Source organism: Pelmatolapia mariae, linkage group LG8 (assembly GCF_036321145.2).
Source record: "Pelmatolapia mariae isolate MD_Pm_ZW linkage group LG8, Pm_UMD_F_2, whole genome shotgun sequence".
NCBI classification, from domain to species: Eukaryota; Metazoa; Chordata; class Actinopteri; order Cichliformes; family Cichlidae; genus Pelmatolapia; species Pelmatolapia mariae.
The window spans coordinates 10867919-10878991 of NC_086234.1; the positions used below are offsets into that span (position 1 = coordinate 10867919).

General features: G+C 38.4%; 1 protein-coding gene across 1 annotated transcript; it reads left to right on the forward strand.

Moving 5' to 3' along the window:
• Positions 1–3894: 3894 nt before the first annotated feature.
• LOC134633774 (potassium channel subfamily K member 1-like) lies at positions 3895–8642 on the forward strand. Its single transcript, XM_063482818.1, has 3 exons — positions 3895–4259; positions 6114–6518; positions 8338–8642. The coding sequence occupies exons 1-3, from the start codon at positions 3908–3910 to the stop codon at positions 8640–8642; spliced, it is 1062 nt and encodes a 353-aa protein (XP_063338888.1). The 5' UTR covers positions 3895–3907.
• Positions 8643–11073: the final 2431 nt, after the last annotated feature.

Consider the following 11073-nt stretch of genomic DNA (forward strand, 5'->3'; position numbering starts at 1 on the left):
ATTAAGTGAAACAAAAATGTGCCTTTTTAGTAAAGTGCAAGTGAGGAATGGATCAGCAATGGCCTGATAGTAAATGCTCATTGATAGTTACATAATAAATCCAGATCCTGGATTCCATGTGAAAAATAATATTTACTAAAGAACCAACTGGGAGATCCTGTGTTAGTGAATCATTAAGTACCGATGAGTTCATAATTATCCTTGCATTAACAACTTGCCACTGTCCTCATAACTCAAAACTCAAAACAGTAATTGCTTACACTGATTACTTGTTGCTCTTTTTATGTGGCATCAAGGACCAAAGCATACTTCAGTGGTTTTTCATTATTTCAGGTTTACCTTACCATTAATTACCCCCTGCCTCCTGTGATTATGCACAGATTATTAATATGTTATTATATGACTGGCATGGTGAAGGTAAATTTTAGTGTAAGAAATGTAAGTAAGTTGTTTCTCTAGTAGTTTGTACATTACATTTTTATGGTGTTTGCCTTTATTATGTTACAAAGAATTAAGCAATTCATATAAGTGCGTTTGAAAGTTGAATACGGAGATACTTGTTGAGAATCCTGCTCTTTTTAAAATGTATTAAGTAATTATGGACTACAGGCAATGGAGGAGTCATGCTGAAAAAATCAGTAACTACTAAGTAACTACTTTGTATGAGGTTTTGCAGCAGTACGTCTACAGTTAACTGCACTAACTGGTCAGTTCATTACTTACAATTTGCTTGTACTGGTTTGGACCATCTTTTCCCTTCAGAATTGCCCTAATTCTTCATGCCACAGATTCAACAATGTGCTGGAAACATTCCTAAGAGATTTTGACATGATAGTGTGACGCAGTTGCTGCAGTTTTGTTCACTGTACATCTACAATGTGAATCTCCCGTTCCATCACTTCACAAACGTGATCTATTGGATTGAGATCTGGTGACTGTGGAGATCATTTAAGTACAGTGAACTCATGTTCAGGAAACACTGTGGTCATAAAGAAATGGGCATGGTCAGCAACAATACTCAGGTTGGATGTGATGACTAAATGATACTCAGTTGGTACTAAAAGGCCCGAAGTTTGCTAAGAAAATATCGCCTACGCCATCACACCAACAACAATGTGAACTGTAGATGTAAGGCATGATGGATCCATGCTCTCATGTTGTTTACACCAAATTCTGATTCTACCATCCAAGTGTCACGGCAGAAATTGGGACACATCAGACCAAAAAAGAAGTTTTCATCTTACGTTGTTTAATTGCGGTGAGCCCGTGCAAACTGTAGCCTCAGTTGCCACAGGAGGGACACCAAGTGTGGTCTTCTGCTGCCGTAGCCCATCTGCTTCAAGGTTCAATGTGTTGCTCCTCTACATACCTCAGTTTTAACGAGTGGTTATTTGATTTACTGTTGCCTTTTTATCAGCTCAGAGCAGTCTGCCATTCTCCTGTGACCTCTGGCATCAACAAGGCATTTTTCTCCAAGAGAACTGCTGCTAACTGGATATTTTCTCCTTTTTTGGACCATTCTCTGTAAACCCTACAGATGGTTGTGTGGAAAATCCCAGTAGATCAGTCGTTGCTGAAATACTCAGACTAGCCCATCTGGCACTAACAGCCATGCCACATTCAAATGCGCTTAAATCACCTTTCTTCTCCATTCTGATGCTCGGTTTGAACTTCAGCGTGTCCTCGTGACCATATCTACATGCCTGAATGCATTCAGTTGCTGCCATGAAATTGGCTGATTAGCTATTTGCATTAACAAGCAATTGAGCAGGTGTGTCTAACAAAGCAGTGAGTGTATGAACTAATTATTACTTAATAACTTATTAATATAATACATCCTAGCTTGTTCTTTATTTACTATAAAGTCCTAGACCAGGAGTTATTAGGTAGGTACTGATGAATTTTTCATTAGCTATAAGGTCATTCCCGAAGCATTCCTCACTCATTCTTTAGTAACTAAGCAAGCTTTTGAGTCAGTTAATTTTGCCCTCTATGCTGCTCTGGGTGATGTATAAAACTTGTAAGGTGTATTGTACTTAGCTGAGGTAAAACCTAGAGTAGTTTCCTATGTGACGACCGGGCACATTTTAAAGATCACAAGATAAGTTTAAGAGAGAAAGGTGGGGAAAGTCGAGCAGCACAAATCTGTGGCCATTTTTTTTACACTTTTCTAAATAATTGTACCTTTTGTGCTTTAAACACTTTATTAAATTAATCTGTCTACTTTTTTTATAGTGGAACCATCTGAAATGTATTGTCATATCAACAACTGTACAACTGTCAAAAAGCGCAATGTTTTCTGTGTTGAACTTACCTTACCTACTATCACTGCTTCAGATCATGTCTCCACACAGCAGTTCCTAAAAGTGGCTATTTTTCTTTTTTGATTCTTAGATAACTGAATTATTGTCTCGGGATAATTTGGGAATTCCACAAATATCCACCAGAGAGAGAGAGGATACACCAGACTCAGGCGTTAATCCAGCCAAGACTATCAATTAATGACCATCCTCTATCTGTCAGCTTTGTATGCAACAGTATTGATTTCAGGCTGTCTCATTCACTGTATATTACTGCTCTGACAGCATCTCTAATGACTGTAACTTCTTGTTGCTTTTCATTTTGTGCTTCCCTAATGGCTGTAAATAATTATTTATTGCCAGATGCCAGACATGAGAGGGAAAGATGCAAAGATAAATTGATGATGGAGTAAGTGGAGCACATGTCTGGCGGTTACTTATCAATAAAATGTTTTTTTTTAATCAACTGTTCCTTTTTTCTTTTCTGATGACGCCAGTAGCTCACAGTATGCACACACACACACACACACACACACACACACACACACACACACACACATGTGTGTATTTATATCCTTGTGGGGACATTTCATTGACACAATGCTTTCCCTAGCCCCTTACCCTAACCCTAACCATCAAAAATGAATGCCTAACCCTGACCCTTACCCTAAACCTAACCATAACCTAATTGTAACCCTGACACTAAAACCACATTTTGAGTCTCAAAAATGCCTTCAAACTCGTGGGGACCGGGATTTTGGTCCCCACAAGGGCTGTTTGTCCCCACAAGTATAGTAAACTACCAATTTTTGGTCCCCATGAAGATGTTAATACCCGTCCACACACACACACACACACACACACACACACACACACACACACACACACACACACACGACTGTAGAAACATGGTCTCTAGCGTCTTCTAGTGGTAAAAGTGTTAATTACAAACAACGAGGATTTTAAACGTTGTGATAATACTGTCCACGGGGATATGGAGGAGTAAAAGTGTAAGAAAATGGAAGCACACAAAGTTTAGATAGCACATAATTTTACTCAAAAACAGTGTTTGAATTTTTTTTTTATAATAATAAAGAAGAAAATGGGCTTGGAAAGTATAGGGTGTATCCTAACCCCTATAAAAATTTTACTCAAAAACAGTGTTTGAATTTTTTTTTTATAATAATAAAGAAGAAAATGGGCTTGGAAAGTATAGGGTGTATCCTAACCCCTATAAAAGATGGTCTTTTGGTTTAAAATGATGTTCTGCTGTTTTAATAATGCAAAATGTATGTTTGATCGCAGTAAATCTGGGTCACCAAAGAAAGCTGATCTTACTCATAATTTATTAATTAATTTCCATTGACTCAAAACACAAAACCCGTTCGACCGGTTTGAGAGGGAAGTGCAGTTAAAGACGCACTCCACCTGGTAAGGTGAATGAGTGACGTCACCACTGCCCTACCACTGAGGAATGAAGAATGAGGAAGACGAGTCCATCCACCGAGTACAGCATAGAAGTCTCTACCAAAAGATTCCAGCAATTATATTTATTTAAATTAAACTGAGTACAGTTTTTTTTAATAAACAAACTTTAAGCAAGTGGGATGGTACGCGGGTGCACAAGAGGCGCGTGCCTTCGGTTTATAGACAGGCACCAGTCAGCGTTGAATTTCGGCCTGCTGATTGTCGCTTACATCCTTTACCTCATCGTCGGCGCCGGGATCTTCTCCGCCATCGAGCTGCCGTACGAAGACGCGCTCCGGCAGGAGCTCAAAGCGGATCTACGGGACTTCCTGAGGAATAACTCCTGTGTGTCTGACGCGCGCCTGGAGGAGCTCCTGGCCCGCGCTCTCGAGGCCAGTAACTATGGAGTGTCCATCCTGGGTAACGACACCCAGCGTAGCTGGGACTTTGTGTCCTCCCTGTTCTTCACCAGCACCGTGCTGACCACAACAGGTGAGTCCAACGGATACAGGTGTTCAGACTTTAAAAGCCTTTGCTTCGAGTGTCGAAAATGTGAGTGGCCCATTTGTAAATGGCCCAAATGTAAATTTGTGGCACGCTATATAAACAGGTTTCCTCGCTGTAACTAATAACTTTATGGTTAAAGATCCCCTGTAGCCAATTTTAACACGTTGGAAAATAATGCGGTTTGAATAATAAATGTTTAGGATGTTCATTTTTTGTTTCCAAAGGAGAAAAAATATAGTAGTTAAGGAAATTACTTATTATTGCATTGGACTTTAAATAAGACCTTCAAGTTCAGACAAGTATGTAGAATTACAATAGACTAGCTTTAAATTTCAGTTTATCCAGTTTATCACATGTCACTGAGCAGTCCTTACCTTTAAATATAACCTGTCTCCTTCCTCTCCTGTCCTATGTTTCTTACATCATTCTCCATCTCTCAGTGAAGTTATCTCAAACTCTTTTCTCTCCCTGGGAAATACAGCAGCCGTACCTTTTGCTAGCAGACACTGTGCGACAAACTGCACACAAGCAGTTTGTGTTTTTACTGATGTTTGTTGAACTGATAGAAACATTGCATTTGAAATTACCTGCCACTTACAAAAGATACTTCCTTTCTGTTCGCTCTAGTGATGGATACACAAATAGGAATGTCTTTTCTGTTTTACCGTTCCCTCCATTTATCCTCAAATCGATTTGATGTTTTAAGGCACGCAGTGAAGTGAAACAAAAACTTCCCTCAAACGTGTTAAGCCTAAAGTAACAAACCTGTTTTGAAACTGCAACGAGAAGAAAGTACTTGTAAAAGTAAAAATAAATAATCAAATAAAGCACAGATGCCGGAAAATTTTATTAAAGACAGTAATGAATTTGTTACTTTGTTACTGATATACTTTTCTGTTACCTCAGTTTAATGTGAGCAAAGAGAAATGACATAAAAATAGCTCCCTTGGTCATTTGGATATGTACGGTAAGTGAACTAACAATAAGCAAGCCATGTTAAATGATGGAGGAATTCAATATATCATATAATAATGTTTTGTGTATTTAAGTCAAGATTAGCCAAGCTGAGAAAAATCCTTCTGCCTAATTTTATTGATCAAGGTCTAGCTTAAATGTTGCTAATCCATTTATAAATAGTGTGTGTTTCAAGGTGTCTCTATTACATGTATTGTTATTGTATTGTATGAATTTTGGTCCAGATTCTATAAATAATCCATGAAAGCAGTATTTGTCCTGCCTTTCAGGGCCTTTGTATAAGTAATACACTCAGGAAAGTAGTATTTTTATCAGACATATCAGTAAATGCGTCTCTAGAAGAATAAATCCTTATCTCAACTCATTTGTTTTTTTAAGATAAATAAAAAAACGATAAGTCTTTGTGCAAACCTTCACCATTTGTCGCCAACACTGTTTGAGGGTGAGACTTTTATGTTTATATGAATGCATGAATTTATTTATTTTTCAGTTTTCTGGAGGTCTAGGAGGACCTTTGGGATATAAGTTTATAATGGCTATATTAGCATTTTAACAGAGTAGTTGTTGCATCACATACGACATGGCACAAGTGGTAGCTTATATTAACCAAAAAGAAACTAATAGGCAGCGTGAAATCATGCAAAGTTTACAGAGGATATCCTAACAAATGTTAAAGATAAATTAATTATTTCTTTATTTCTATAGCCTGCTATCTGTGCTTCATTTTAAGACTTGACGGGTCTTGTTTGACGCTAACTACAGTTAGTTTTCACAAATCCCGGGTGAATCCTGGAGGAGAATTCCTCCTTTTATTACTGTAACTCTGTAATTTACATAGTGCTGCATGTTTTGTTGTGTCTTCAGGTTATGGCCACACTGTTCCTCTCTCTGATGGGGGGAAGGCTTTCTGTATCTTCTACTCCCTCCTTGGCATCCCTGTTACCCTCTTCTTCCTCTCTGCTGTGGTTCAACGGATCATGTCTGTGGTCACTCGTCGTCCGCTGTCCTACTTCCATCGACGATGGGCTATGTCTAAGTCACACCTGGGAGTCATTCATGCTGCCTTCCTTGCCTTCATCACGACCCTTATCTTTGTAATCATCCCTGCATGGATTTTTGTCGCTCTCGAGAAAGACTGGAACTTCCTAGAGGCTCTGTATTTCTGCTTCATCTCTCTGACAACTATTGGCCTTGGAGATTATGTACCAGGAGAAACTCACAGTAAAGACTTAAATCCACACCCACACCTCTACCGGTTGGCCATTACAGGTGAGTACAAATTAAAAAGGCAGTCACATTTTTTTATCTAATATATCATGAAATAGATCATTAATTTTGTAAAAAGAAACAATTAAATATCAAAATATGGAATATTTTTTGGGCTTTCTCTTGCCTATAAGATAGTTTTTAGTGAAGAGGAAACAGAGAAGACACACAGTAAAGGGCTTCGTGTCTCCTGCTCAACCTCTGAGCTAAACCGACACCTAGAAATTCCTGACTTTTAATAAAATATCTATATAAATGCACCTTTTGTTCCAAAGACACAATGTGTAAAATGCCATCTATCATGCTACAAGGTTGTTGGATCACTAGAAAATAAAAATAAGCAATTCAAATATAATTATGTTTTCACAACTAAAAGCTGTTCTATTGATTTAAAAAGTCAATAAACACATGGAGAATCAGGCTCAGTGACTCTGAAAATAAGGTAAACGTCTTTTGATATTCATCAGAGTTTTTCTAAGAATTGAGCCACCCATTCATGACCTTCCCCTTAGCTAAAGTCAGTCAGCAGGCTAAGCAGGATATTCTAGACATCCTTCTCCCCAGTTCCTCCTGCCAGATTACGAGGATTTCCCATGCCAGATGAGATATATAATCTCTCCAGCGTGTTTTGGGTCTATCCCAGGGTCTCCTCCCAATGGGGCCTGCCCAGAAAATCTCCAAACAGCCAGTAGGCATTGTAAGAAAATGCCTGAACCATCTCATCCGGATCTTTTTGGCATGGGGTAGCAGTGCTTTCACTCCCAATTCCCACCAGCCATTACCCTCTGTTTGGACATTGTAGAGAACCTGAACAATTTACACACAGGTGTGCACTACTCTCTTCATACAACAGTGCAAAGTGGCTTTAACAGGAGTACAAAGGGGGGTGGAGTGCGCAACTAAGCAAGTAAACAAGAACATCACAGTTTCTGTTTCTAGAGTTAGGAAGCTCCCTAAATGATAACTGTAAGAGCCAGAGTGCTTTAGTTAGTAATACGTAGTGTTTTAATAAACCTTTAGCTTTTTGGCAATTTTCTTTAAAGAATAGCCTTCATTTCTTAAAACAAAAGTACTCTGATGAGTTTTAAAAGAGAATGACTTAATCAAATCCATAAAGGTTCTTGACTCTTCACCACGTGCATTGGATTTGAAAGATTTTCATGAGGTTTAATGCTAATGTCAGCATGCTAACATAATCATACTGACAATACTAACATGCCAGTGTTCACCAGGTGTAATATTTACTTTGCTTTCCAGTGTGGGATAGTATGTTTGCATGCCTCCATAACTTATATGGAGGGAGAGGCAGTTGTATTTTTGGGCATCTGGCAAATGTAGATTCAGCATCAGCTCGTTAGTTCTGTTATCAACTCTGAAGGCAATAAGTGCATAATGACTTTGCTGTGGGTGTTCATTTTGGGGATGTGTTTTAAAGCTTGTAGGCTCAAAATGATTGCCTGCTGCGTCCAAGAATGAACAAAAGCAACTGTTTGCGTTGAGGGCCTGACAGATAATTACTGAGGCGAAACATGCTATTAATCTCGTTAAGCCAAGGGGTTCTTCAGAGTCAGGTTATAATTTTCCGTCGGCTCCATGTTGCAGCGGCTCCTTTCACTGTGACACCATTTTTTTTCACAGTTTTGTTTGTTAGTATAAAAAATTATAGGTGTTCCTGTAACAGTAGTAATGTTATTGTTACAAATTCATCAAACTCCTTTCCTTTTGTTTTTCTGCCTTTTTCTGAATGACTAAACTAAACAAAGCAGTCGCTGTTATTTCATCTGCACCTTTTATTTATTGACCAATAATATTGCTCTTCCAGTCTACTTGCTGCTGGGCTTGGTGTGTGTCCTGGTTGTGCTGGAGACATGTTGGGAGCTTCCCCAAATGAAACGCTTCAGACATAGATTTTATGAAGAAAACCTTCGGGAACTGGACTCAGAGACCACCAACATCATCGACCGTGATCAATTGAGCGACCAGCTGGCCGATACTGCAGATCATGTGATAGATCACCCAGCAACCATCCCTTCTGTGTCAGAACAGGCTGCATCCATACGACAGAACGGGAAGTCAGCGCCTTACACCCTGGCATCAGGAAGTGCTCTTAACGGAAAACCGAGATGACAGATTGTGTGGGCTTCCAGGGTATGTTAGTACAAACTGTTCTTAAGGGGCTGTGTAATATTCTCCATGCATGGCTGCACAGGACGTACCGGCTTTGACCTCTTTCTATGTCTAGAGTGTATAAGGAGTCTGAACAAATTTATGTATATATCGTCATCTAAGCGAAGTTATTTTAAAAAGCGATTGCTCCTTTCTATTGCCAAGAATGAAGTGTTTATCAGCATGGCATTGTTTCCACCCTTACTGTGCAATTCCCTGCCGATAGAGATCTTGGCACAGAGGAAGGGCTGGGCCCCCCAAACAGAGGGAAACCCCCACAGGTTTCCATTTCCTGCCAAGTCTTGATGTTGAAATTCCAAAGCAACTCAGTCTGCTCCAGAGGATTTAACATCCACTCTTGGCATGTTTCACAATCTATGGTGGTATTTGCATAGGAAATTTGCCTTCTTGGAAACAGTAAAGCAGTACCAGAAGAATCAGGCGTGTCGTCAGTGAGCTCTGTGTACACTATATACAGGAATTACAAGAAGATCAGGTGATAGCAAAGAATACAAATGTTCTTCTTCATGGTTCCTTACAAGTTATGATTAGCCTTCAGTTCTTGGTGGAATGTAGAAAATCAAGTGGTAAAAACCCTGTAATGTGTCACTTCTTGACACTAGAGGGCAGCACTTTCATATTACAGATGGATTTACATTAAGCTTTTACTTGAAATTGCTATCTCATGCCGTTTAGGGAAGTATTTCTTTAAAAATGTAACCAAGGTGCAAAAATATGTCATTTTTAACACTGTGGAAGATGAAGGAATATGCCGAAAGACGTTTTAGTAGCAATAAAACAAATATACAATTAATGCTGGATGTTTTATGCCTGTAGTTATTTCTGTTTTTACTCACTTACAAAGCAGCTTTAAAACAGACTCAAATCTTGACAATCAGAAGGAATTGTTTTTTGGGTTTTTTTTTTGTTAAGGGATTCAATGAAAAGCAGAACTTTGAAATGGTGGTTTGTTGTTGTTTTTAATCAAAAATCATTTGTTTTTTGGGATAAAATGTAAATGCATCATGAAACATTAAAGAGTATGAGTGATTATGTTTTTAACAAGTGTAAAAGTGCCAATCTGATTTTTTTTTATATAAACTTTAGTTATTTTATTTATACAGTAGTATCTTCACATTCACATATTCATTATTTAAGACACTTACATGCAGACTGACGTGGTGTCACACATTCACACTCAAACATAAACACACACACCACACACACACATACACTCTTATACAGGAAATGTCCTTCAATCAGGGATGCACAACTTACTCCTTTGTGGGAGACACTGTTATCCTTGAATCCGTATGACCTTTAACCTCCCCACTACCTAGTAAAACAGTCAACACAAACAAACATTTGCAAATGTCCTCTATCTCATTTGCCACTCATACATACTCACAGTGCAGTGCAAAAGTCTTAAGCCACCCTTCATGTCTTTATTTCTTGCTTGGAAAATGGGGGATGGGGGAGTGATTTAATGAAACATACAAATATACATGGAAACACAATAAAACAAGCAAAAAAACGGTTTTTACAAATGCAACAAATTTGAAGGTCAATATTTGATATAACTACCTTTATTCTTTAACACAGCCTTTTCTCTCTTAGGCAAGAGTTCTTGTAATTTTTGAGTAGAAAGTAGTTGTCCGGACTTCTTGAAGGACATTCAAAGCTCTTCTTTGGATGTTGGCTGCCTTTTGTTCTGTTCTCTTGCAAGATGATCTCACACTGCTTCAGTCATGTTGAAATCTGGGCTCTGGGGAGGTGAATCCATGACTGATAGTGTTCCATTGTGTATTTTTCTATCCAAGTATGCTTTTACTGTTTAAGCAGTATGTTTTGGATCATTATCATGCTAAAAATGAATTCCCTGCCAATCGTTTGTTCCAGACGATGTTGCATGGTGGATAAAATTCTGACAGAATCAGAGCCAGATGCATTTCTCCAGTTCTCTGTCAAGTCTTTGCTAGATTCTTTCCTATTGCTTAAGGAAATCACTTAAAGATACCTTTCATCTCCTGTAGATAGTTTTTCAGGCCTGCCAGTTCTTCCTTGTCCACTTGTTCAGTTTCCTCAGTTTATTTAAGGACACATTGCACATGATGCTGAGATATTAAGTTTTAAAAATAATAGCTCTTTGTTGGTAAAAAATACATTTTCTGCCTGTCAAACTGTGTTATCGTTGGCATTTTTCACGAATTAAATTAAAGAAATGTGAACACATGATATATTTTTGGAACAGCTGTTAATAACAGTGCTTAAAGATACTATTTAAAATGAGTTCATTGCTAAGTTGTCTGTTTTGTGTTGACAGAACACTAGTTCATCCCTTGAGCTAGGTGTCTTTTTTTATACTTGAATGACTCATAGGTCAGCGTTAAGT